This window comes from Emiliania huxleyi (genome assembly GCF_000372725.1).
Source record: "Emiliania huxleyi CCMP1516 chromosome Unknown EMIHUscaffold_154, whole genome shotgun sequence".
Classification (NCBI taxonomy): Eukaryota; Haptophyta; order Isochrysidales; family Noelaerhabdaceae; genus Emiliania; species Emiliania huxleyi.
In genome coordinates, this window is record NW_005201047.1 from 294,215 (window position 1) to 320,625 (window position 26,411).

The 26,411-nt window shown below is 65.5% G+C and overlaps 5 protein-coding genes across 5 annotated transcripts in view; 1 reads left to right on the forward strand and 4 right to left on the reverse strand.

Annotated features, from left to right (window-relative positions):
* Positions 1-2,257, reverse strand: part of EMIHUDRAFT_229315 (hypothetical protein) — a gene marked incomplete at both ends in the record, with an annotated part of 2,793 nt that extends 536 nt beyond the window's left edge. The window contains one exon of the mRNA XM_005786169.1: positions 1,840-2,257. Coding sequence (XP_005786226.1) covers positions 1,840-2,257 — 418 coding nt within the window. The remainder of the gene's footprint in view (positions 1-1,839) is intronic.
* Positions 2,258-4,150: 1,893 nt separating this feature from the next.
* On the reverse strand, positions 4,151-7,813 carry EMIHUDRAFT_111616 (hypothetical protein; the record flags this gene model as incomplete). The annotated part of the gene is made up of 5 exons (XM_005786170.1): positions 4,151-4,273; positions 4,579-4,614; positions 4,714-4,716; positions 6,165-6,474; positions 7,050-7,813. The coding sequence occupies 5 exons, from the start codon at positions 7,811-7,813 to the stop codon at positions 4,151-4,153; spliced, it is 1,236 nt and encodes a 411-aa protein (XP_005786227.1).
* A 2,547-nt stretch (positions 7,814-10,360) lies between these two features.
* On the reverse strand, positions 10,361-15,886 carry EMIHUDRAFT_111617 (hypothetical protein; the record flags this gene model as incomplete). The annotated part of the gene is made up of 2 exons (XM_005786171.1): positions 10,361-13,546; positions 14,642-15,886. The coding sequence occupies 2 exons, from the start codon at positions 15,884-15,886 to the stop codon at positions 10,361-10,363; spliced, it is 4,431 nt and encodes a 1,476-aa protein (XP_005786228.1).
* Positions 15,887-18,734: 2,848 nt separating this feature from the next.
* On the reverse strand, positions 18,735-19,788 carry EMIHUDRAFT_229323 (hypothetical protein; the record flags this gene model as incomplete). Its single annotated transcript, XM_005786172.1, has 4 exons — positions 18,735-18,790; positions 18,819-18,936; positions 19,088-19,339; positions 19,399-19,788. The coding sequence occupies 4 exons, from the start codon at positions 19,786-19,788 to the stop codon at positions 18,735-18,737; spliced, it is 816 nt and encodes a 271-aa protein (XP_005786229.1).
* A 1,981-nt stretch (positions 19,789-21,769) lies between these two features.
* On the forward strand, positions 21,770-22,988 carry EMIHUDRAFT_363791 (hypothetical protein). The gene is made up of 2 exons (XM_005786173.1): positions 21,770-21,975; positions 22,050-22,988. The coding sequence occupies exon 2, from the start codon at positions 22,289-22,291 to the stop codon at positions 22,889-22,891; it is 603 nt and encodes a 200-aa protein (XP_005786230.1). The 5' UTR covers positions 21,770-21,975; positions 22,050-22,288; the 3' UTR covers positions 22,892-22,988.
* Positions 22,989-26,411: the final 3,423 nt, after the last annotated feature.

Here is a 26,411-nt window from a genome sequence, read left to right on the forward strand (position 1 = left end):
AGATGGGGGGAGATGTGGGGGAGATGTGGGGAGATATGGGGAGATGTGGGGAGAGATGGGGAGAGATGGGGAGAGATGGGGAGAGATGGGGAGAGATGCGGAGAGATGGGGAGAGATGGGGAGAGATGGGGAGAGATGGGGAGAGGTGGGGAGAGATGGGGAGGGTCGCCTCCGCCACACTGACCGTCGATCGAGGCGCGATCTCCCTCGGAGATTGCGCGATCTCCGTCGGAGATTGCTTCTCCACGCTGCCGCTGCCACCGCCGCCACTGCTGCCCTCGCCGCCCCCGCCGGCCTCGCCGCCTCCGCCGCCACCGCCGCCACCGCCTCCGACACCGCCGCCGAAATCGCCGCCGAAATCGCTGCCGCCGCCGCTTCCGCCTCCGCCTCCTCCTCCGCCTCCGCCTCCGCCTCCTCCTCCTCCTCCGCCTCCGCCTCCGCCTCCTCCTCCGCCTCCGCCTCCGCCAAGGCCACTGCTAGAGCTCTCGGCGACTCCGTTGGCGGCGACTTCGCCGTTGCTAGCCCCTCGCGGCGAGGCCGGTCGCGCCGATCGAGCGTGTTGCTGCCGGGAGGGGCGCGACGCGCGCCTCCGCCCTCCGCGCCGCGCTAGCAGCAGCTCCTATGGTTCGCGGCCGAGCCGCTGTGAAGGGATCGCTGTGAATGGCATCGCTGTCAAGGCATCGCTCGGAGCGCTCCGGCGCGAGAGGTATGGGGAGATCTGGGGAGACCTGGGGAGATCTGGGGAGATCCGGGGAGATCTGGGGAGATCTGGGGAGAGATGCGACGCCTTGCCCTAAGGGAGATATGGGGAGCTAGGCGAGCACGCTTCTCCTCTGGGCCCCGTGAGTGTCCGGTCTGTACACAGACACACATTCATGACTCTCAGTCAGCGCTTTGATCCCAATCACGACACATGTGTGACTCGCCTAGTGTGGAGACGCCGTGTCCCGTGGGGCCTTGTTGTCCTAGCACGGGAGTACCCGTGTGGACCGGAGGTAACAGCAGCAGCAGCAGTAGCCCCGTGAGTGTCCCGTCTGTGAGGTCTCTGTGTGTGGCTCCAGTGTGACCGTCTCCCTTGCATCCGCCCCGACGCACCGCCGGGTGACCCGTCGCTGGTCAAGCTGTGTGTGTCTTCACCTCTGACTAACTCACTAAGCCCCATTCCCTTCGGGCGAGGATCTTCCTCCAGTGTGGCCCTCTGTCCCCTTCTCCCTTGCACCCACCCCGGGAAGATATGGGGGAGATATGGGGAGATCCACCCCGGGGTGGCGAGATGTGGGGGAGATATGGGGGAGATATGGGGAGATCCACCCCGGGGTGGCGAGTGCGGAGTGGGCATAGGTTGTTGATCGCGGGGGCAGCGTTGCAGGCGATGACGACGGGCGCCATTTCATGGGGTCTGCATTGACGTCAACAAGGCTGTCTGTAGCTGGCGCCCTTTCTCGCAAGCACTGGTGGCTGCGCTGCGGGTGATGACGTCGGGCGCCAAGTCGTGGGGCTGCGTGCATCTCAGGGCAACGACGGTGATCACGATAGCGAGGCAGGGAGGCAGAGACACACAGAGAGAGCAGAGGCCCACTGCAGCGCGGCGGCGGTGGTGCTGGTGGAGAGCAGAGCAGAGCAGGGCGAGGGCGGTGGGCGAGCGTGGGCGATAGAGAGGCAGGGAGGCAGACAGACACGCAGAGAGAACAGCGGGCCACTGCAGCGCGGCGGCGGTGGTGCTGGTGGAGAGCAGAGCAGAGCAGGGTGAGGGCGGTGGGCGAGCGTGGGCGATAGAGAGGCAGGGAGGCAGCGAGGGCCGTGGGCGAGTGCGGGTGAGGCGAGGCGGCTCCTTCTCACAGCGCGCGAGCGCCACCGCCGCCGCCGCCCGCTCGCGGTGGATCGCCAGCCGGAGAGCCGCCTCCGAGGCCGTGGCACCGCCAGAGCGTCCGGAGGCGTCGCCGCCCGCGGCGGAGAGACGGCGCCCGCCGTCGGAGTACGTGACGTCGACGCACGGCGGCTGCAGCTCGGCCGGCGTGGGCGCGACGGCGACCACCTGACGGCTGCTGTGCAGCGCGCGCAGCGTGCTCTCGAGCGCCGAGAGCTGGTCTCGGCCACGGGCGAGGCTGCACTGGAGGTCGGCGGTGTCTGCCGGCGCGCCGACTGCCGAGCTCTCGCCGAGGGCCTTGAAGCGCGAGCATGCTGCCTCGAGGCGCTCGACTGCAGAAGCGACCGTGCACACGCTGGCGAGAACATCCTTCTCCCGGCTCAACGTCATGCCGGGGCAGCAGAAAAAAGAAAAGCGACCCCGCACTCCAAGTGCTCCAACAACTGTTCTTCACCTTCCTACATACATACATCATACTACAGTGTTCAGTGTAGAGGTCACAGGTGAAATTCCTATCGGTGCCTTGTCGGTGAGAGTGCAAGTAAGTAAGTGCGCGCCCAGCTAGGCGGCTATCGCTCACGGTCCGTGTGCGCAGGCGGGCGGCGGCGGCGCGTGCCGTGCGCGCGGCCTCTCCCTCCTCTCCCTCCGCAACGCGCGCCAGATCGAGGCGCCGGTAGCCCCGGGGCAGGTAGAACTATGCGCGTTGCAGTGCGCCGGCCGCTTGGCGTCTGATGAGCGCCACTGGCTGCACTCGCGCGCACGGCACTCGCAGACAAAACAGTAGCACCGGTCGCACGTAGCCTCATTTGTGGCGATCGTGCGGCGCGCGCCTCGCGCAACAAACTGCTTGAGTGGGCAGTCGCAGCGCGGGTGCGGCAGGTTCTCCGCGAGCAGCCCGCCGGATGTGCCCGTCACAACCAGCCCTTCGCCGTCCAGGTCGCCGCCGCTGCTTCCGCCGCCGCCACCGCCGCCGGGGCCGGGCGCCGGACGTGGTGGCGCTAGCACCTCGCGGCACTCGTCGTCAGTGTCCTCGCCGGAGGATAGGCACACGACGCTCGGTGCGCCCACTGCAGGTCCAGTCCTCGGCGAACTTGCAGCGCGCTGGTCTCCAGCGGCGGCGGCTGGCCTCTGCGGAGATGCGTCGAGGTCGATCGGGGCGCCAGCAGTCCTGTTGCGGGGCGGGGCTGCGTCGAGGTCGATGGCGGTGCTGCTGCTGCCGCCGGGCGCCGTAGCCATCCACAACAATAAAAACGGAGAAAGTGGTTCGGATTTTTTGGTAAGGTATGATTCATGCCCGAAGAGCGACCGCCGAGCTTTGAACGGCCGCACTTGAATGCTCGCCTTGCTCGCCCTCGCTCTGCCCACTGCCGCCGCCGCGCACAGACACCACCTAGCTGTAGTTCCCAGCCGGCGTGAGTTGCCCGCCCTTCGGGCCGGAGCACCCGTTGCGGCTGGGCCAACCGCAGTACAGCTGCCGGCGGGCTGCTGCCGCCTGCTGCTGGCTGGCGCTCAACGCCTGGCATGGCGAGAAGAGCCGCCGCGGTTGCCACCGACGGGCGCAGAGCGTGCCGGCGGAGCGGCGCGTCGGCGAGGCCGCGAGCAAAACGATCCGCGCCGCGTGCTCCTCGGGCTCCAAGCAGCCGAGGCTGCCGAGGAGGCCGAGGAGGCCGAGGAGGCCGAGGAGGCCGAGGAGGCCGAGGAGGCCCCCCCCTCCCCCCCGGGGTCTCGAACCCGGGACCACGCGATGCTCGGGCGAGACGCGTGCGCACGTGCAGCGCTGGACAGGGCGGCCCGCAGCGGCGCTCTGGCTCATATACGGTGGATTTTATTTAATTGTTTGCTGTCATCGCTGGCGCCTCTGGGTGGAGTGAGGTGGTGGATAGGGTGGGCGCTCGCAACCGTGGCGAGTGTCGCCCTCGCCGTGCGTCACGGGAGGATGGGCCGAGGAAGGCCACCGCGCACGTCGGCCCCACGACACAGTGACATAGTGACAGGAGCAGCACCACCACCAGCTGCAGAGCCAGAGGCGCCTCACAGCCCCGGTCGCGCAAAACCAGAGGACCCCCCGCACAGAGAGAAAAGAAGCGAAAAAGCCAGACGGCGCGCCCGAAAAAGAAAACGCGGGGGACGGCGCCCAGCGCCAAGGGGACGCGAAGCATGGACGGGGGCAGAGATCGCCGCCCTCCCGATCCGCGCAAAAAAGAGGAGGGTGTGGGCGTGGAAGCGACACCGACGGAATGTGCGGCGGAAGGGGCGAGGGAAGCTCGACCCAGACCTGGACTTCTACGGGGTACCCGCAGTCGAACCCGCCTCCAGCCCGCTCGAGAGGGCGGACGCGCGAGCACAACGGCTGGGGATGAGGCCCCTCTTAGATGAGGACCTGGCACACCTGGGAATACCCGCGGCCTACACATGGCACATACCCATCGCCGAGTGGAATGCACTCATGAAGGCACTCCACGGAAACGGAATGAGCAAGGGTGCGCAGAAAAAGGCGCCACGGAAGAAGGCGCACGGACAAGCCCATTTCAAACGTCTGCGGCGGGGGCCTCGAGAGCATAGAGGGGGCGATGGAGGAAATCCGGGAACTAAAAGAGGGGGGAGGCGCACCGATCCGCAACACGGGACGGGAGGCAACAAAGAAGTTGGTGGAGATCATCAGATACATCAAGGAGGGAGGGGTGTGGCTCGCCACGCTGGCGGATACGCACCTCGGGGAGGAAGAAATGCGCGAAGTGATAGAATACCTCGGGACGCAGGGGATAGAGGCGTGTGGGACCCCAGCCTACAAAGACCCGGCTGCGCGCGCGCTCAAAGCGGGGGTGTTGATTGTGTGGGACCCGGACCACCTGCAGGCAAAGAGAGACGGGAAGCGGGAAGTGGCAATGGAGGAAGTGGTGAGAGGTCGTGTCGTGAGGGTGGAGATGGAGGACGTGGCAAGCGGGTTGGAGTGGACACAGATAGGAGTCTACATGCCAGTGAGGGGACAGGCTAAGATAACGGTCGCGGCGAGAGGAGGAACGGACGGCACGGAAACAAAGGACCCCGCCCAAGACGCGTGGGAGAGTTTAAGTGACGAGGGCAGCCTCCTTAAAGGCAATGGGGTCTAGATTCGGAGCGCTCGCCGAAGGGGAGTACGACAAAATAGCGCCCGTGATTGCCTGCACGCTGCCCGCACTCACGGACACCATAACCGAAAGAAAGAGAGGGGAGCTCGCGGGAGAGGTGACGAGTGAACTACAGGTAGTGGGGAAGGCAGCCTCGATGGCCATACAGACATGGGTGCGAAACAACGACAAGACCAAGGCACGGGCAGAGGAACGAGAGAAGAATATAGAGTGGATAAAGCGCCTGTTCACGGCATGGAGGGTAAGCCACGCCGAACGCAAGGAAGCCGGGGAAGACGACCCCGAGGAGGACGAAACAAAAGTGGAAATCCCGCCGTCAGCTGTCACAATATACCCGAAGGGAACCCCAGTGCCAACACCGACCATTGAGGTACAAGTGCTCGAAACGAGAGTCGACCTGAGCAACGACATGACAGGGCGGGATATGCTCGCAGTGGGAGTCAGAAATGTGGTCCTTGCGCGAGGAATGCTCGATAAACTCGAGGGACCAAAATACGCGGAGAGGAGAGCGGAGTTACGCAGAAAGGCGAGAGAAGCAGCGAGAGCAAGAGATCGGCAGACGACAGCGGCGTCTCAGAACGAGGCCGAGGAGAGCGATGAGTCAGGGGAAGAGACAGCAGGAGAGAGAACGACGAGAGTGAGAAGAATGCGAGGTGGCATGAAGGTCGCTGCAAGAATTGGTGATAAACTGCGGAGAGAGATAGGAAGTGGTAGACGCCCGAGGGTGGGCGACGGCTAACACCACACTTCTCCCCTAAAATCCCTGTGTGGTGGCGGCGTACCGTCCTCCCATCCCTCCCTTGGGTTGCCTGTTTTCTTTCTTTCTTTCTTTCAAGGGTTAGGGTGGGCGACGGCTAGCACCACACTCCTCTCCTTAAAATCCCTGTGTGGTGGCGGCATGGCGTCCTCCCATCTCCCTCCTGCCTCCCTGGGCCTGGCGCCTTGGGGTTGTGTCTGTTACTGTTTTCAAAACTTTCTTTCTTTTGTGGCGCGCACTGGCACTAACACGAAAAAGAAAGCGGTGTGCCGAAAGAATACAAGAAAACAAACGCAATAGGACACGATCTTCATCAGCTCCTCGTTCTCGCGCGTTGCTCCCCCGCCTCACCCCCGCTTCCTCCGCAGCTCGCCGCCTCCCCGTCCTCGGCGGCGGGCGGCGGGCTGCGGACCTCGTCGGCGAGGAGCAGGCAGAAGCCGATCGCGATGCCAGCGATGCCGACCGCCGCGGCGGGCGACGGCGGAGGCGCGTGCAGCAGCGACGCGAGCACGAGGGCGAGGGGCGTCGAGAGGAGGGTCCCGATCGAGATGAAGAGGGGGTGGGTGAGCGAGAGGCCGAGGGCGATGAGGAGGTTGAAGGCGACGTCGGCGGCGGCCCGGCCGGCGAGGAGCAGGGCGCCTCCCCCTCCGGCCGACGCGAGGTCGGAGGGCCAGCACGGCTGGAGGGCGGAGAGGAGGGCCGTGCCGCACACGAGGCCATACCTGCGGGGAGGCTCCTCGAAGGCTCAGAGGAGCCTCCGGCAGGGCCTAGCAGAGCACACGCGGCGCCGCACCCTCCGAGCGGCACGAGGACGAGGAGCTCACTACAGAGCTAAGACAAGTGCTCTGCTACCAGAGGCCCGCACCCTCCGAGCGGCACGAGGACGAGGAGCTCACTACAGAGCTAAGACAAGTGCTCTGCTACCAGAGGCCCGCACCCTCCGAGCGGCACGAGGACGAGGAGCTCACTACAGAGCTAAGACAAGTGCTCTGCTACCAGAGGCCCGCACCCTCCGAGCGGCACGAGGACGAGGAGCTCACTACAGAGCTAAGACAAGTGCTCTGCTACCAGAGGCCCGCACCCTCCGAGCGGCACGAGGACGAGGAGCTCACTACAGAGCTAAGACAAGTGCTCTGCTACCAGAGGCCCGCACCCTCCGAGCGGCACGAGGACGAGGAGCTCACTACAGAGCTAAGACAAGTGCTCTGCTACCAGAGGCCCGCACCCTCCGAGCGGCACGAGGACGAGGAGCTCACTACAGAGCTAAGACAAGTGCTCTGCTACCAGAGGCCCGCACCCTCCGAGCGGCACGAGGACGAGGAGCAGCGCCGGAGGAGGGACGTCGCCAAACAGCCTGCGGAAGAGGACCTTGTACAGCGCCGCGCAGCCCGCCGCGCCAGCCACGCTCGCCGCGGCCACGCTCGCCGCGCCCAGCCCCGCCGCGCCGCCCTCCCCTGATGCTGCTTCAGCGGAGGTGCTATTCAGCGAAGATGCCCGCCCGCCCGCTGCCCACGGCTGCGCGACGAGGACCACGCCAACCGTCGAGCAGGCGACGGCGGCGACGGCGAGCGCGCGCAGCGGGCGGCCGAGCAGTGGGACGGACAGGAGCGCCACGAGGGCGGGCGTGGTCGAGAAGATTGAGACGACGAGCGGCGGCGAGAGCGAGGCCAGCGCGGCAATGTAGAGGCCGTTTGCACCCAGATAGAGCACAAAGAAGGGCGCGACGGCGAGGGCGAGCTGGCGAGGCCGCGCATCCCACGCGCCGAGGAGCGGCTTGGCGCCGCCCCTCGCGCGAGCGCGCCAGGCGAGGAGCGGCGCGCCGAGAAGGAGGTTGGAGCACGTGGACGCCCAAAGGAGCAGGGGCGTGGTGAGGCGCTCCGAATGCCGGAGGCACTCGGTCGTCAGCTGCGTCGCCGTCACATGCGCAGCAGCAATGCCGACCACGACGAGGAGGACCGGGCGCAGGTCGCCCACATCGCGCAGCCGCTGTGCACAGGCCCCGCGCAAGCCGCGGCGGGACTGGGCGATGAGCGGGCCCTGCGGAGGGGGCTCTCTGCACATCGGAGCGCTGACGGCAATAATTCCACCGCCCTCCTCCGGCACAACCGGTTAGTGGCACGGCACCCGCGGCGCTCGTGTGCTCGCGACGTGCCGCGCGGCGCGTCGGTCGCGATCTACGCGCCGCCGCCGCGCCGCCGCCGCTGCGCCTGGCACTTACAAGCAAGCGAAGTGGTTTTGTTGTTTAGAGGGTAGGGAGGCCAGCCCCACCCCGGCCCCCTACCCCCCTACCTCCACAAAAGAGCATGTAACGGACGTCCCCAGTGGTGGCCAACCCCCCTACCCCCTACCCCCTAGGAATCCTACCCCAAACCCGGGACCTACCCCTACCCTACCCCCCAAACAGCTGTTCTCTCGTTGTCTGTCCTCCTCTTGCTCGGAATAAAAAGGTAGCGGCTTCGCACGTCCGTCCGCCGTCAGATCGTAGTCACATCTCTCGCTGATTAGTGCGACTCGTCCGTCCTCTCCTCTGCCTTCGGGCCTACCTTCTCTGGTAGGACGGGAACGAAATGATAGTAGGGAGTAGAAGAAAGCAAAGAGGAGCCCTGCGCACGCACGACTCCGCAGGAGAAGCCCCTCCCGCCCGTGCTTGCGCAGCGCAGCCTCCTCCTCCCTACTCGCAAGCCGGGTAGCTGTGCGGTGATTGTAATGGGTTCCACCCTGTGTGGTGATTATAATGGGTTCCACCCTGTGTGGTGATTGTAATGGGTTCCACCCTGTGTGGTGATTGTAATGGGTTCCACCCTGTGTGGTGATTATGATGGGTTCCACCCTGTGTGGTGATTATGATGGGTTCCACCCTGTGTGGTGATTATGATGGGTTCCACCCTGTGTGGTGATTGTAATGGGTTCCACCCTCTGGAGCACGCCTCATGCGGCCAGTTGTCGCGGAGGCAGCGGCCGCAGTTGGTTGAGCGGGACGCGCGCGTCCTCGTATGGTCGGCCATCGCGCGTCGTGGCAATCGTGAGGGCAGAGCGCATTGCCCCCGAGAACTCGAAGGCGACGAGGTCCGTGGGCCGAGCATACTGGCAACCGAGGAGCCGCTGCACGTCCGCCACCGTCCTCAAGGGCCAGCTGAAAGAGCCCAGCTCCGCCATCCTCAACGCGTCTACCGAGTTCGAGTCGCCGTGTCCCGCTGTGGGAAGGGCGAGGGAGATGCGGTCGCCGGCGGCGTGATCCCTCACTGGGCCGCCGAGCGGCCCCGGCTGACTTTCTTTGGGCAGACCAAATGGTACCCGTCGCGACGCGCGCTGTGGAGCAACATCACGCGTGCCCTCGGTGAGCGTGCGCAGCTCGTCTACTACGCCTTCGACGACACGCAGTTTGCGCGGCTGATCACCGACGGGTGGGCTGGGCCCGATAAGAGTCGCGAGAGCGTGCCGCCCAGCTCCATCTTTCTCAACATGCACAAGCACGCGCCCGAGTACGGTGCGGCCCCGGTCACGTTTCGCGCCGCCAAGCTGCTCGACGCGGGCGCGCTCATCATCTCCGTCCGCTGCCACCCCGAGGACGAGTCCGAATTCCACGGGCTCGTCGATTTCGTCGATGAAGCTGACGTGGTGCCCGCCTTTACCCGGCTCGCCGACCTGAGCAACGTGTCTCGTCACGCTCTGGCCGCGAGGCGGCGCGCGATGTTCCGCCGGCGCTTCACGCCGCGGAAAATCTTCGAGCGCGCAGGGATATACGCTTGGTTTGACACACTCCTGCGTCCTGGGCGCTCCGACCCCGGCGCGCCAACCTGATGACTTCACCCAGCGTCCCGTTTTATCACCGCGGTATTGCTGTAGCTCTGCGACGACCAGCGGTAAGCAAGGGTGCTGTGGCACAGTCGGGTCCTAGATCGTCGAGAAACATGGAATTTGCGTCGACGTAGATGCCACCCTCGGCGCGCAGAATGTGCATGCGCGCTATGTCAGCAGCACCGGGATTCCTGGGATTTCTCTGCCCAGTCCGGGGGTGCGTCGAACCTTCCATCACCCTGGGAACGTCCGGGTGTTGGAAGTAAAGATATATTACTTTTATTGTCAGCAGCACCGGGCGATCTCTTCACGCTGGCCATGAAGTCGCCGTATCGCTCATCGCGACGCTTTAGCCGACCGGAGGCGTTACGTTTCGAGAGCTCAATCGTTTCTCCTCGTCCACACGTGAAGAGAGCAGTCCGTGTGTCTCTCTGGGTTGCGAGGAAGCTGCGGACCAGCCAGCACGTCCATCAAGCCGTTGCGCATGTCTAGGGTACCGAAACTCACCCCCCCCCCCCCCCCCCCGCACGTGCACATTTCCAGACGGCTTCATCGCGAAGCTGCCCCCAGCAGGTGTCTTGACGGGTATCAAAATTCTTCCCTACAAAAGAGGCCAACGGACCCGAGAAGCGAGAAAACGCGCGAAACACGCTCTCACTCGTCACACGAAGAAACATCTCACCACTAAAATGTTACAAATTAGCGTATAGAAACTAGAATTAGCGCTGGAAAAAAATCTGACGAGCATAATATGGGAAACTACTGCCTTTTGCTTTATTAGGTTCACGTGCACGTTGGTGTGTGCAAGTGCTAGTACTGGCCATACGGGAACAGATCTCTGCGGCAAGCATGGCCGTAATCCACCACGGCCTCGACCACGAGCCCTCGCCTTGCCATGCTTGGCGCGCCATTTGTGCACAGAACGGCGACTAGAGCATCGCGAGCCGGGAGCGCGTGGGCAGCATGCGTGCTTGCGGCCCAAGTGGCGATCGCGTCGGCCTGTGCCCACCCCGGCAGCTCGAGGCAGAGAGCGAAAGCCTCGCCGATCCTGGGCAAAGCGTGCCGCGGCGCGCCCCGAGCTGCGGCCAGGAGCAGCGCGTGCATGAGGCGCGCCGCGTCCCCGCATAGGAGGGCGCTCAAAGTCCTTGCGGCCGCGGCCTCGTCCGCACCGCTGCATCCGCGTGCCATGGAGAGCACCAGCGCGACGGACGCGACGGCCGTGGCCTCCCCCGGCTCGGCCGACGAGAGCAAGTGGCAGGCAACAGCGAGGAGCTCGCCCAAGGAGCGAGCGTGCGGCACCGCGAGAGGCTGTAGGTGGACTGCACGCGCCGCGAGGGACATGACGGCCTCGCAAAGCGGCGCGCGCTCTACTTCACAGAGCAAACGGTGCGACGTGGCCACCGCCTCATCAATCACTCCCGCGAAGACGACAGCTGCCGCCGGGTCGTCTGAAGCGGCTGCCGCGAGGGTGGAAGCGACGAGCGACGTGCATGGCAGCAACACCGCGCAAGAAGTCCGAGCGTCGATTTCGGCAGCGGCGGCGGCACGCATCGCCTCGACGACGGCCGCGGTGGTCGCCTCCACCAGCGGTCGGAAGGACCCACGCTCGGCGCTCCACACGCACGCGGTCGCGAGCGAGCATGTCGCGTCGACGGCCGGATCGGGCTCTCCGTCGCCTTCGGCATCGACTGTGGAAAGTGCCGACCGCCACGCGAGCCGGAACGCGCGGCCCCAGAGCGGCCACAACTGCTGCAGAAAGGCCTCGCCGATGCCTCCCAGCTCGCTGAACTGACCCGCCAGCTGATGGGGCCCGAGCGGCCGCAGCGCAGCAGCGAGAACCGCACACGTCTCGACGAGCGTCCAGCGGTCTGCAGCTCCCCTCTCGAGTGCGTTGACGAGCAGCGACAGCTGATTCGCCACCGGCGACAGCAGCGCGACGAGTGGCTGCGGCGGCGGCGCCGCGGCGACGACGAGCGCGGCAGCTTGCAGCAGCCGCAGCCTCAACTCGGGCGTCATCCCGCTCGCGCCAGCCGCGGCGCCGTCGCACATCGCGGGCCGCTGCGCCGCTGCGAGGATGCCCTCGAGCGCATGGCCGTCCGCGGCGATGGTGGCGGCGGCCCCGATTGCAACTGCGTGCAACGCCTCTGCGGCAGCCTCGACAGCAAAGTCCGACGCGTGGCGCGTGGCGTGTGCCAGAGCGGCGACGACAGGGCGAACGGCACCGGGCCTCGAGTTGAGCCATCCGCTGTGCTCGCCGAGCAGCCGGCAGCGCGCCGCGAGGAGGAGCGCCTCCGCTCCAACGGCGCCCGCCCACGCGCCTGCGCCCGGCGGTGCGGCGCGCGAGGAGGTCGTGTCGCGAGTGCACGCGAGCAGAGCCTCGAACGGCGCGCCGAGGGCAGCCTCGAGCAGCTCCGCCACGGCCGCCTCGGCGGAGGTTGGCTCTGCGCTCCGCTCTGCGCCGACGATCGGAGGCATGGGCGGTGGCACCAAGTGCGCCGTCACTGCGGCGGCCCACAACGCCACTTCGGCCGCCCGCCACGAGCTTCTGGCCCGATGATCGCCGCCAGCGACGGCGTCCGCCGCGCCGCGAAGCGCCACGAGGGCTTGCGCAGGCACCGTGGCGGAGTCGAGCTCCGCGGCGGCGCAGAGGGCGGGCGCGAGCAAGGCGCGGAGCTGCGTCGTCGGGCCCACGCCGCGGACCAGCAGGACGCCGTCCTCGCTCCTCGCGGGGGGCAACGTGGCGCGCGCACAAGCGGCTGCGGCGAGAGCGTGCCGCAGCGACGCCGCTTCGGCGGGCCACGCGGCGGCGGCGGCGGCGAGAGGGGGGCCGAAGGGCTCGGTGGCGAGGAGAGCCTCGGTTGCGGCACGGCCACCGTGCGAGAGGCACGCGACGAGGCGCGAGAGCAACGCGCGGCCGATGTGCCAGACGCCGGCGAGGGCCGACACGCCGTCGTCGCGTCCCTGCAGCGCCGCGCCGCCGCGCCGCACGCTGTCGAGAAGCGAGGCGAGGGCCTCGTCGCTGGACGCAGCGGCGGCGGCGGCGGCGGCGGTGGGGGCGGGGCCGAGGAGGGTCGCTGCTCCGTCGCGCAGGAGCATGGCCACAGTCCGCAGCAGCGACATCTGCGCCAGCGCGCCCTCGCTGTCGCCCTCGTCATCCTCGTCGTCCTCGCCGTCCGCCTCGGCCTCCTGCCGGCCCGCCGCTGCCGCGGCCGCGTCGACCCGCCGCCACGTCGGCTGGAGCGCCGCGTGCAGCGCCGCCGCCAGGGGGCACAGCTCGACCGCCGACAGGTACATGTACCCTCCGCACCCGTCGCGAGGCTCCGCCTCGACCGCCGCCTCGAGCAGCTCCGCCGCAGCGAGCGCCTCGCTCGAGTGAGCCGCGCCGCCGCTCGAGCCGCCGGGGCTGTCCCCGCCAGAGGAGGCGAGCAGCCTCAGGAGGGGGACAAACACGGGCGTCTCGGCGAGGATCGCCACGGTTACCGCCTCCGCCGCCGGCACGGACGCCCACGCCGAGAGCGCGCCCAGCGCCGCCGAGCGCGCGGCGGGCGAGGCGAGCGCAGGCGCGGCGTTGGCGGGGACAGCGGCGGGTGGCGGGCGGCTCGGCTCGAAGGCGTGGGCGAGGCAGCGCAGGAGCAGGGCCTGCACCGCCTGCACCTCGGCCTCCCTCACCTCGCTCTCCGCCGCCTCCTCTGCAACGAGGCCCACCAGCTCCAGCGCGCTGGCCGCCGGCAGCCCGGCGACGAGCGCCTCGTGCAGCAGCGCGGGAGTGTCGTGCTCGGTGGCCGGCCGCCCGCTGGGCGCCGAGGCCAGCGTGGCCACGGCACGGCAGAGCTTCGCGCGCAGGCGGACGTCGCAGCCTGCGGCCGCCGCCAGCCTCAGCAGCTCTGCCCGCAAGCCTGCCGCGGCTGCCGGCGAGAGCGCCGCCGCTCCCCCGCGACGGCACTTGTTGTAGAGGACGGCGGCCCCGAAGAGGCGAAGCTCGGACGCGGTGCCAGCCTGCAGCGGGCGGGCGGTGCCCGGTGGTGAACGCGTGTGGGGTGGTGCGGTGGCAGTGGCGGCGGCGGCGTTGCCTGAGCAAGCGCGAGCGCCGCCTCCCACGAAGCCTGCGACTGCTGCCACTCTGTGAGCCAGCGGTCGGCCTCGCGGCGGAGCGCCGCGTCAGACGTGCTCCAGAGGGTGTGGCAGGCGCGCTCCACGTCGGATGCTAGTACGCCCATGCGGCTTGGCGAGAGATGCCGTTCAAACATGAGCGCGCAGCGCGGGATAAGCTGTGTTCCGCTCCCAGTCTAACGCGCGCGACTCTACCGCCGCCCCCCCCTCGGAACACCAATCTAAAGGAACCCTATAAGGCCCGTCAGGGGCGTAACCCGTGAGGGGTCTCGCCCGTGAGGAGTCCCGTCCGCGAGGGGTCTCGCCTGTGAGGGGTCTCGCCCATGAGTGAGGGGTCTCGCCCGAAAGGGGTTTCGCCCGTAATAAGATTTTTCCTGCCTTGCGTAACTGCCCAACCCCTTCCTTGCAGGGCCATATCCCTCATAGACCCCGGAGGGATATAGCCCTTAAGGGCATAAACCCTATAGGGCTAAGGCCCGAGGGCCCCGTCCGTGAGGGGTCTCGCCTGTGAGGGGTCTCGCCCATGAGTGAGGGATCTCGCCCGAAAGGGGTTTCGCCCGTAATAAGATTTTTCCTGCCTTGCGTAACTGCCCAACCCCTTCCTTGCAGGGCCATATCCCTCATAGACCCCGGAGGGATATAGCCCTTAAGGGCATAAACCCTGGGATGGCGCAGACCGCGCGTAGCATGTCCATGGTGAAGGGCTCCTTGCGTCGCGGCGCGAGGAACCCCGGCCCGAAGACATTAACCGCCACGCGTAGGAGTCCGCGAACTTGCGCGCGCACATTTTTGATGCTCGGGAGGACGACTTGCCACCGCTGAAAGATACGGATGATAGCCAGCGGGTAGGCAGGACGACTTGCCACCGCTGAAAGATACGGATGATAGCCAGCGGGTAGGCGAGGGCGGATTTCGGCTTGGCCCAGCGATCTGCCCGACTCCGAGGTCGCAGCCGGGGGTAGATCCAAAGGACGAAGAGACCGAGCAGCTAGGCGCGCGGTCGAACTTGCCCAACGCCGAGTCCTCGGAGTCGCCTGTCGAAGTCATGACTGGCGCCTTCCTCGAGGGCTCGAGCGATTCGTGAAGCTTGCGCAACCCCGCCAGGATCGAAGCGAACGGCTTGCCGTTGGTCAGCGCGTGTTGGTAGGTGGGCAGCCGCGCGTGAAGCTGAGCATCCAGATCAGTCAGGAGCAGGTCCATAGGGCGCCGATCCGTCGGAAAGTAGAGCGAGACGAGCTGCCGGTAGGCTTCATAAACGACCGACGGGGGCGTTGGCCGAGGCAGCGCACGGAGCAGGGAGTCGAGCGTCGGCGCCTTGGCTGCGATAGCGCGCGAGCAACGCTGCTCGGTTACTCGGTCGCGCGCCGCGGCGGTCCCGCCCACATACTCGGCGCGAGTCTCAACCTCCGCAGAGTAGTTCTGAAAGGAGTTGGTCCTCAGGCAGGCCGGGAAACTCGCGCGGGTAGTCTTCAGCATGCTGAGCACATGCCGAGCGAGCAGGGAGGGGTGCCCATCGCTCGCTCGCGGAGTGATGTGACCAGCGGCGGCGGCGAGCGATGCAGCCCCCACGACGGCGCTCCCCATGGGATCGACGCGCGCCGCCGCCGTGAAGACGGGCCCCAAGCAGCGGGTCATGTCAGACAGGGCTGCGAACGGGACGTCGGCCGTAGGGTCGCAAAGAGCCCCGACCGTCGCGTACTGCAAGAAGTCGACGGCCTTCGCTTCTGCAGATGGCGCTGGTCCCAAGGGCACGATAGCCTCAGAGTACCCCAAATCGCCCCACTGCAGATAGAGCTCGGGCACCGGGATTTGGCGGGAGTGCAGAGCCTGGATGCACACCGTACGGAACGCATCCTCATCCACGTGCACCGTGCTGAAGACGCCGAGGTCGGACAAGGCACCGAGGATGCGGCGCCAGGCCGCGGCCAATACGGCCAGCCGCAAGACGCTGAGCCTGTCAAAGTGGGTGGCCACAGCGGGCTCGGGCTCACTGAAGGCGAGCAGCGCACTGATGGCGACCCACTGCGGAATCTGGACCCACGACGGTTGCATCCCCGGAGGAGGAGGGGGCAGCTGGAGGAGGGCCGGATTGCCCACCACAGACCACGGAATGAAGCGCAGGGTAGAGCCTACCACTGTTGAGTCGACGGGTATCACCAGTGGCTTTGCGGGATCGGGGTGCTGCTCGGCCGGAATGCTGAGCTCGGCGGCAGTGAGGTCTGGCATCGCGGCGCCGGTCGTCTCGTCGAGGGCTACCTCTCGACTCTACTCCCGTGTCACAACAACGAGGCACGAGAGCGTGCACGACAGAGCGACGGCGCAGCGTACCGCCGTCCAGCTAAAAAGCGGCGGCCGACGGTTGGTGCGCAAAGTGATCAGTTCTAAAATAGGTGCCGGGGCCCAACGGATAGATGAATCCGGGGCACCCTCCGCTCAAATCCCTGGCCGGGGGTTCGAGGTGGCCCCCACCCTGGGGCCTCCCATCAAAGGGACTGCGGCAGAAGACGCCCAATCTTGCACAAGTGCAAGAACCATACGCCTCGCCGAGACTTGAAGGTGGTAAAAAGAGTTTTGCACCGCAGCTTAAGAGCCCGAAGACTCGCAGCGATCCCGGATCGAGGGGGGGGGGGGGGGGGGGAGGCACGCCAAGCGAAGGGAAAGGGGGCGCTCGAAAAAAACAAAAAAAGCAGACGTCTCGCTCTCTAAAAAACGCCGCTCTCCGCCAGGATTCGGTACTTCAGCTTGGTATAGTATCATCGTATTGCAGATCATACCCCAGGGCTATACCCTGATACCCTCTTGAGAGGACCCGCATTGGGCCCCTAGAGGATAGGCTGATACCCTGGTGGGTTACCCTTCACACCGGACACGACCCCCCTCTTCACACCTCTTCGCGCGCTGCGCGCGCGCCAAGACAGACAAACGCGCTCGAGTGAGCGTCGCGCAGGAGGGAGGCGAGCGCACCACTAAGCAATGCGCTGGGTGAGGAGGGCGCTAATGGCGGCCGTCGTCGCGTTTGACGGGCCCGCGGCCGCAGCCGGTGCGGCTGCAGCCGCGCGAGGTGTGAATTGTCGCTTCGCTGCGCGGCCGCCGATGATACCTTGATACCCAGCCGAGATAAGTCCCCACAGAGGCCTAGAGCATACCTTGATACCCCCTCGAGAACAATACGATGATACTATACCAAGCTGAAGTACCGAATCCAGCCAGGTCCCTGCGGCTCTGGGAGTCTCACTCAGCTGGTTTTCACTGAGGCATACACGTATATGCTGATCGACGACGAGGACGAGGCCGAGTGGCTCGAGGCGGACAGGGAGCGGGCGCTCCGCGACGAGGAGCTCGCTCAGGCGGACGCGGCGGCTCGCTCGGCGGACCTGCCCGCGGCGGCGGCGGCGGCTGCAGAGGCAGAGGCGAGGGCGGCAGAGACGCGGGTCGAGCTGACGCCGGAGGGCGCCTCGATGCTGCCGCTGATGCGGGACCTCATCGCCGCCTACGAGAAGGGCGGTGTCGGCGAGGCTGCTGGGCAGATGCGGCTCATCGACATCCGGTTTGGCCTGCTCAAGAAAGCGGTGGCGGCCGCCGTCGCGAGACGAGACGGCGAGGAGGAGGACGCGGGCGCGGCCAGCGAAACGTGATCTTTACTTTCTTGTAGCGTGTGCGTCAGTCTGTTTCTCTGACCACGGTCCCCCGGAAGAGACGACACCCCCGGAAAAGACGCGACCACACGCAAAGACACGAAAGCGTACCACGTACCAGCAACCAGGGCGCAGGGAGATGCTGCGCCAGGGTAAAACACTCAATGGTATGTGGAGGAGCTCCGAGCTCCGATTGTGCGCACGTGTACGCACACTCAATGGTCGCTGCAGTCGCGCCCCCGGCCGCCAGCGGTTCACGAGTCCCCCAGCACACACACGCAAAACGGCCACACGACACGACACTCAACGCAAACACCGATCTCTCTCACACTCGACGTACCGCAGCAAAGCCGCCGCGCGCGGCAGCATACCGCACCTCCAGCACCTCCCGCACCCACTGCTGAAGCGACGAGCAAACCGCCCAACGACCTGCAGCCTGCGGTCCTGGGCGGCGCTCCGCGGGGGGGCGCAGAAATGCGAGGGTAGAGGAGGCCGCCTCACGAGTCGACGAGGAGCGCCGCCGCCTCTTGCACCGACCCCTTGCACTGGGCGAGCGCCTGATTCAGAGGCCACGGACCCGTCAGCACTGGTGAAGAGGTGAAGGGCTAGTGCGCCTTGCAGAGGGCGAGCGCCGCGCTCGCAGCCTCCTTCGAGAAGCCCATCGCGACGAGGTCCTCCACCCCTGCGCTGCTCGCCTCGTCGAAGCTGGGCGGCGGAGGCGTGCCGTCCAAGCTCGCCGCGCCGAAGGCCGCCGCCGCGCCGATGATGTCTGGCTTCTCGGGCGACGGAGGCGCCTTTGGGTGGGGTGGTGGTGGGGGGGTGGGGGGTCCCTCAGCTGAAGGATTGAGAGTCGGAAGGGGCGGCGCCTCGGCGGCGCCTCGTGCGAAGGCACGTCGAGCCCCTCGGGGCGGAGGCTATATCTCGGCTAGATCTCGGCCGTGCACCTCGGGCGGAGGCACGTCGAGTCCCTCGGGGCGGAGCGGCTTGACGAGCGCGTGCCTAGAAGGCTCCTAGAAGGCTCCTAGAAGGCTCCTAGAAGGTTTCCTAGAAGGAGCGGCTTGACGAGCGCGTGCCGCGGCAGCTTCGGCAGCGTCGCATACGGCGGCACGCGGTCAAAGTAGATCGAGTCGTTGTCCTTCTTCGCCTTGGCGTGCGCGTCCTTGGCCAGCGCGTGCGCGTCGCGAAACTGCTTTTGCAGCGCGGCTGAGTGGCGCTGGCACATGTTGACCGCCTCGGCCGTACGGTTCACGGCATGCCTACCTCACACACAGCCCCGGGTCACATGCCCCTCTCCTCGCCCCTCTCCTTCTCTTCGGCGCTGGACGGCGCGCGTCAGCCGCGACACGCAGGCGCCGTACTCGCCCGCCTCCCCGAGCGCCTATGGCGGTCGATGCCGCAGGGTCGGAGGAGGAGGGGCCCCGCAGGCCGCCGCACCGCCCTTAGGTCCGTCGGGCCGTCGCGGCGTAGTAGTTTTGCACGCCATCGAAGAGCGCGCCTATTCACAGCTAGAGGTGTGAAGAGACGCTGTGCATAGTAGTTTTGCACGCCATCGAAGAGCGCGCGGTTCCAGTCGACGACGGCGAGCCACTCGGAGCTGATCGCCTCCTGCAGCAGCGGCGCCTTGAGCTTGAGGCCCGCGTCCTGGACATGTCTCGGACACGTCATGGACATGTCTCGGCCCGCGTGCGTGAGCTTGAGGCCCGCGTCCTGGTAGAGCGCGGCGCACTCGGCCGCCAGCTTGGCGACGATCGCGTGCGACCGGCCGTCAGCAACCGCCTTCTCGTAGAAGCACTTTTGCGCCTGGAGCAGGGGCTAGGGCTCGCGTCAGGATTAGGGTAAGGAGAGAGCGCCATATCTCGTAGAAGCAGTCTTGCGCCTGGGCGAGCATGATGCAGCTGAGCGCCTCGAGAAAATCGTCGGTCATGTCCGGCGTGAAGCTGAGCCACGAGGCGTTCGACGCGATCTTGCGCAGCTCGTTGATCACGCCGGACGCCTCCTGGAAGTAGCGGCACGCCAGCTTAATCTGCTCGGGGTCGCCCCGCTCCTACGGGCGCACACTCAGACCGCTGATCGCATGCGCACTCAGACGGACCGCGGACGGACGCCCCGCTCCTGCGACGTGGCGAGGTACGAGAGCGCGCCGGCCACGTTGAAGAGGACGCTGGCGCGCTCAAAGGCCCAGTCGGGCTGGTCTACGAACCTCCTCGTCGAGAAGGTGTCGTACCAGCGGAAGACGACCTTGGCCTCGTTTTTCAGGTCCACGGTGCGAAAGTGGTGCTCCGCGTGCGTCGCGAGCGCGTAGTAGCGGAGCTGGCCGTCGCGAACCGCCTCGGCGCCGTTCGTGCCGAACCGCTGGCTCCGCATCTTCTCCCGCCAGCCCTGCAGGTCCTTGAGGAAGGCGTGTCCCGACGGGAACCGGCTAGTGTCGACGTGCCTCCGAAGCCGCTCCTCGACCGGAACCGGCTCGGTCGTCTTGACGTTGAAGGCGAGCATCGGCGCGGTCGGTTGGCAGCGGCGAGGCCTCGGCGGCGGCGGCCGTGATCGGCCTTGACAAAGAATGAAAGAGCGCCGTACCTATCATCCGGCCCGCTGGGTGCGCTTCTCAGCTCCCCGGCCCTGGATGTGAGGTTAATGACTGCACTCCGAGTGCTCCAAGGCCCCACAAGCTGGGAATAGGACCGCCGCAAGCGGCGTGGCGTGGAGCGGTTGAGCATCCCTCCGGGGCCCCTCTGCGCCGGGGAGGCGTTGTTGGAGGCTAGGACGCAAGCGTCCGTCGCCTTTTTCAAACTCGGGGCCCGCTCCGCTACGCTCCGACCCGAATTTGGAGGGCCATGAAATTTAAGGTGTTGCTGCGCAAAAGGGGCGGGGCGCGCGCGCCGAGAGTTCTGTTTGGAGATCAGACCTTTCGGTGGTTCATGCTTTCTATGTCTATCTCATGCTTCATGACACGACACGCGGTGGTGGGAGCTGGTGGAGCTGTCAGCTGATCGATCCAAGCGGGTGGGGAGTGAGTGGGGGGCATGGCTGGGCATGCAGGTCCGCCAGTCGGCCCGGCCTCTGACGTGGTGCTGCCGCTGCATTCGCTGAAGAAGAGAGGTGCGACTTGATTGGAGGCGCTGGAGGCGATGGCGCTAGCGAAGGGAGGTTGGGCCGGGCCGTGAGGGGCTGATGGCGCTGGCCAGCGCGGGGTGTGAGATGCCGTCGTCGTCGTATACTGCTGGCCCTCGCCCTCAGTTGACAGTTGCCAGGGCTGTGGGCTGCAGAATTGGCGTCTGTGGCGTCTACGCAGGCTCTGCAGCGTGATGGCAGGCGGGACTGCGAGGCCGGCGGCAGCGGAAGGAGAGGCTGGGCACGAGCCAGGAACAGGCTGGCCAGGTCCGCAGGTGGCTGCGCTCGGGCGAGGCGCGCGCGCGCATGGCAGGCCGAGGCAGCAGGCTCGGCATGTATGGTGAACCCCCGATGTCGCGATGCGGTCCCGTGTTTCCGCGATCATTTCGTCCGTCCAATCGATAGAAGCGCCGGATGGAGTTTGCCAAACTTGTCACCGTTCTTCGTCCCAGATTCCGTGGTTTTCAGTGTACTGACCCTACTGACTTTTAGCTTAATGCTTATCTCTCTCTCTCTCTCAGTGTATGTAGCTCTTACGAACTCATACCCGAGGGTGATTTTTGCACGGTATTCGGATTTTCGCTATTTGGTCGTGTGGGTGTGATTCGGGGATTAGTCAATGGTACCGCGTCGGCGACGCGGGCGCCTTGCGGGCAGAGCCCTGAGCCACCCTTATGTCTTGCGCGGTCAAAAAGCAACAAAATTAGAGTTGTTTGGTCTTGCTAAAAATCTCAAAAAGAGATCGGGGTAAAAACGCAGATTATCCTAAATGTACATGTTGTTGTGGTAAATGTAGGTAAAAAGCCACATACAGTGAGAGAGGAGAGACAAAGAATTCTTCAAATACAAGCCTCTCTCACAGCACACTGGCACGACAAGGGCGCGGACTGGCGCGGACTGGCACACACACCGGCTCACCACCGGAGCCGCCTAAGCGACTCCGTTAAGAACGGCAATGCACTCCGCACCATGCACAATGCCGCTCTCCCCGCACGCTAGCTCGTTCACCGTCTGCCACGCCACAGCGGTGTGGAGGACGACCGACAAACGCTGCATTTGCAGGCCGTGCCAGTTCTTTGTTGTCCATGTGACCTCGTCCAGGTGCTGAGCATGCGAAAGTTTGTTGCTCAGCTGGTTCGCCGCCTCCCGCAGGGTGCTGCGAACCTCCTTTCCAAAGCCTCCGAAGCTCTCGAAGTCGAACAAACGCAGATCGCAATCCTGCTCCCGCGCAAAGCGGTAATCGCCATCCAGCTCCTTGAGCTTTCCCTTGGGGGCATCCGCATCCTCCCCCTCCCCTGCCTCCTCAAAACAAAGAAGACACGGGGATCTCCTCGTCACGCCTCCCTCCTCTCCGAAATCTCCACCGTCCACGGCCGCTGACCCTGCTGCCTGAGCTCTTGCTGCGCAGGCTGCGCGTTCGATGCTGCGTTGCGAGATCGAGGTGTTGCCGACTGACGGCGAGATGAGTGCGACCGACCTCTACGACGCCGCGTCATCCGCAGGCTCTCTCCGCGGACTCTCCTGCTGCGGATGGAGGACCGAGCCTCTATTCTTTACTGCGCGGCGTCAAAGGTGCCTCATATCACACTTGTCGGGAGGGCAGCAGCCGCCTCACAGACACGCGGCAGCCTTTCGCATTCGGATAGGCGTGCAGTCTGCAAGGCTTCTCTGCTCCGCCCAAGGCCCGTCTCTCCTCCCGCCGCACCACTCGCATCTCTCAGAACACCTACTACGCACTTGCCGTGCAGGCGTGGACGCGTTTGCGACCTGCTCCCGCCTCTTCAGCGTGGCCCTCGAGCGGATCCACGAGCTTCACCTGCCGTGCCTCGGTCGTGTGGCGGCGGCGCATCTCGTTCGCCACGGCTGGGCGGTTGTCGACGACTGGATGGATGCGGAGGCAGTGGCAGAGGTCGAGAGGCTCGCTGCGGCATCCGCGTGCGGCTGGGCGGAGGGCGGCAGCGACGGCGTCGAGTGGCGGGCGCCAGAGCCGCGCCACGCTCGCACCGACCTCGCGACGTGGCTCAAGACCGGCGAGCGGCCGGCGTGTGAGCCTGTGTTTGCGGACCGCGTCCTGCCGCGATTCGACGCCCTGGCGGTCGACCTCGGCGAGCTCATGGAGGGCGTCGGCAGCCGGCTGGAGGTGCAGCTGGCCCACTTTTCTGGGGGCAAGCAGGCGCGGTACCGGCGGCACACAGACGCGACCGCAGACCCGCGGCCAGAGAGCCGCGAGCGCAAGGTGACCTGCATCCTGTACTGCAACTCTACCTGGGTCGAGGCGAGTGAGGGCTGCTTGCGGCTGACCAGGGCCGACTGCGAGAATGCGACCGGGCTGAAGGCCAGGCCGGAGGGGGCGAGGGGCACGGCCGGCAGCACGATGGACATCCCGCCGATCGGCGGGCGGCTGCTCTGCTTTCTGAGCGGCGCGATGGTGCACGAGGTGCTGCCCACCAAGGCGGACAGGATCGCGGTCACTGCGTGGGTAGCATGAGAGAAATGAAAGGAACACGCGTTCAACGAAACGCCGCGATATGTGCTACCCATTTCGGGCCCCCACTTGCGTGTGTGGAGGATGTCGACCTAAATCCTAATCTAAAATATGAGGATTCAGGATTGAGGCATCGCTTCAGTGAGGCCAAACTAAGAGTTTATGGATGTGTGAGGACGGTACGGGACACGAGGAGTCACGCGAAAACCGACTCGTCGGTGACTCTGTGCACTGCTAGAGCTGTTTAACATTTTAACTTTGGGGCCTAAACAGTTGCGCTAGTGTTGCTGTTGGCTGAAATCCTTAACGTTGTAGCCTCAGCAAGCAGAAAATGCCAAAAAATCCGGGTAAAACCCAAAATCCTGGGGGTTTCCGGGTGTATTTTCGGGTATTACCCGCACTGGACGCTGGAGCTGCGCTGGAGATCGTCGTGGGTCACACTGCCAGGCCTTCCTTATTGTTGTTCAGCGGGCCTAACGTTAGCTACTGTTGTTGGGGAGCCCCACTGTTGTTCTGTTGTTACTGCTGCGAGTCACTCTGGAGTTAATACGGGAAGGAGCTGCTAGTACTTTTTTCACTCCGTTGTATTTGAACAGCGTCGGCGGATAGGCGGCGGGGACACCCGGCCAGGCCGCACCCGAAAGAAACAAAGAGAGAGCACAAGTCCGGCAAAACACCGCAAATTTGCTGCGTATCACGGCCTGTCCACGCATCACGGGGTGCCGCACGGTGCTGGTGGCGCCTGGGCGCTGACCAACGGCATCTTCCCCGTCGCGGCGCAGAGGAACCTCGCGATCCCGCCGACATGCTTGAAGGCTCCCTGCTGTGCCCGCCACATGGAGTCTACAGGCGCATTCACATTGCAACTGCACAACGCCTGGCCTTCAGGAAGGAAATCCCACATCCGAGAGAGCGTCACGTTCGCGAGAGAGAGAGAATTCTTGATACGAAACCACGACGACACACACCAGTCGACTCGCATCGGTTGCCTCCATGAACGGCGGAGCTATTCTCGCGCCCACACCACACCTGGCTCCAACGTGGACACGCCCATAGCTGGGGACACTACTAGGTCACGCATGGCATCACAGAAGTTTTATCTCTGGGCCCCGAAAGGCATCTCTAGCAGTGTCGTTACACATGCCCCCTCCCCTCCTGGGCGCATGCGCCTCACGTCTCGCCAGAGCATAAGCCCTTGGCGTGTGGCGAGACGAGTTTTTCGCCATCGCAGCGAGCAGCAAGCCGCCCGCCGCAAACAGCCGGAGGCCTCGCCGCGGCACTGGCTGCGCCGCGGTCCCGCACCCGTCGACGCAGCTCCCCCCGCGGAAGACCGCGCGTAGCAACGTCTTGACGATCGAGATGAGCGTGCCTGAAGCTCGCCCACCTACTGCCCCTGAGAGTTGGTTATTGAGTGGGATCAGCTCCCCCCCTTGGGATCGAAGCTTCCACGACCTCACACCCAACATCCCAGGCGGGATCAGAAGGGGACCCCACACCGGACACCGCCCGGGCACAGCCCCCCTACCCGTCGGATCGCATAGAGGGCCCCCTCGGAGCAGCCCACACACAATCACGCATCGGCAGATTGAGTGCCTGAGTCAGGCAGACAGCACAGACAAGAGGAGAGAGAGGAGAGAGAGAGAGAGAGAGAGGAGAGAGGAGAGGGTGAGGGTGTGAACACACGTGAGGAGTGGGGGAGGGTGTCTGTGGTGGGCTGTAGTCCTACTACGTGGTTAGAACCACGCGCCCCTCAGGAGCTTAAGGTAGAGCTGAGCGTCCCAGACGCCTCGGTGCCTCCCACCGGGTGAGACCATCCGGATCTGCCTGCCGCGTCCTCCGTACGCAGCAGTCCCCGCGATGGCCCACAGTCCTCCGTCGCCAGGTCGAACCCCCTGCCTCCCGGTTGACCCCCCGGTCCCCGTACTCGACCATGAAACAAACTCAAAGTCCACCACAGCCACCAGCCTCCACCTCCACCGTCGAGCCGCGATCGCTTCCGCCCGCGACGCCGCCCGCCGCGTCAGATAGCCGCGACGCGCGCATCGAGTCGCGTCGGAGAGCCGCGCCGCACCAGCAGCAGCATCTGCACCACCAGCAGCAGCAGCAGCACCACCACCACCACCCGAGAGAGAAGCGCACCTGCCCGACGCCGCCCGCCGCGTCAGACGCTCGCGACGCGCGCGTCTCTCTCTCTCTCTCTCTCTCTCTCTCGTCACGTTCGCTTCCCGCATCGCGCAGAGCAGTGTATTCTCCGAAAACGCGGCCACCTTTGAGGCGAGGATACGGTTGCGGCAGCGCTCGGCAAAGGCGCCGCCCCCGCCGGCCCAGGCAGCGTGCAGCGCGCTGCCGAGAGCGACCATGGCAGCGGCTGGCGCACTCCAGAAGCACCAGTCGAGGTGCTTGAAGTTTGGGTGGCCGCACTGGTTGACTTCGCGGGAGGGTAGCAGCCGGCGAGCACGTGCGGCAACGTGCCCCCATCCCGTGGAGCTGATGATGTTGCGTCGGTACTCACTCTTTTTTGTAAGTGATGCGAAGCGTGAGCTCCCAACATCTGCTCTGAGGCGCACTGCCGCCGAGTAGAGACCTCCTTTCAGGTACGCATGGCGCTGCATGAGCTCGACCCCGAAAGCAATGCTGGCCGAGTTCATTCGTGTCCCCCCCAGCGCCTCCCAGTTACGCATGGCGCTGCATGAGCTCGACCCCGAAAGCAATGCTGGCCGAGTTCATTCGTGTCCCCCCCAGCGCCTCCCAGTTTGTCCACGAATGAGAGTCTGACGTCAGCGCGCTGTCGTTCTGCGTTCCGACGGCTATGCTCACTGGCGCCAACGCCTCAGCAATCTGCGCCACGCAGCGCCAAGATTTCGTTGCGGAGAGCTGACCTTGCAGGGTGTCGTACCTTCGCCCCTTTGCCTTGGGTCCAATCCAATCGAGAGCATCCCAGGTATGAATGAAGACATCGCAGGAGCGGTTGAACGCCTCGTGGCAGCGCTGCTGGTGTGTTTGCAGCACCGTGACGCCGCCCGCCCTCTCGCATGTGTCGCGGAGGTGGCCCGTGAAGATGAGTGCAGCGCCGAGTCTCCGTTCGGATGGCGGGGCGAACTGCGCTGGCAGAACGGGCGCGATTGGCCAGCCGCCGCCGGGCATATACACCCTCCCGCCAACTGTCTGAAAGGGGTGGTCCCGGTCAAGTCCGAGCCTGCTGTCCTCCTATGCCTACCCGGTACCTCCCAACCTACTCGTAGAAGCAGATATCAGCGTGAATATGGCATGTCTCTCTCCCCTCGAAGCAGGGGTGGTCCTCCAAAGGTGTCGCCACCAACATGCGACGGGCAGGCCAATCAATGCTGCTCCTGCCCACAAGAAGAAGACGGTACAGAATTTTACAACAAAACTCCTCGCACGACACAGACGCGAGACGGTACAGAAACAGATCGAGAATTCAGCTGATGGTCGATACATCGCCGAGCGAGGGCTAGCCTCATTGCGGAGGGGAATGAAACCAACCCCCTCCTTCTCCTACCCA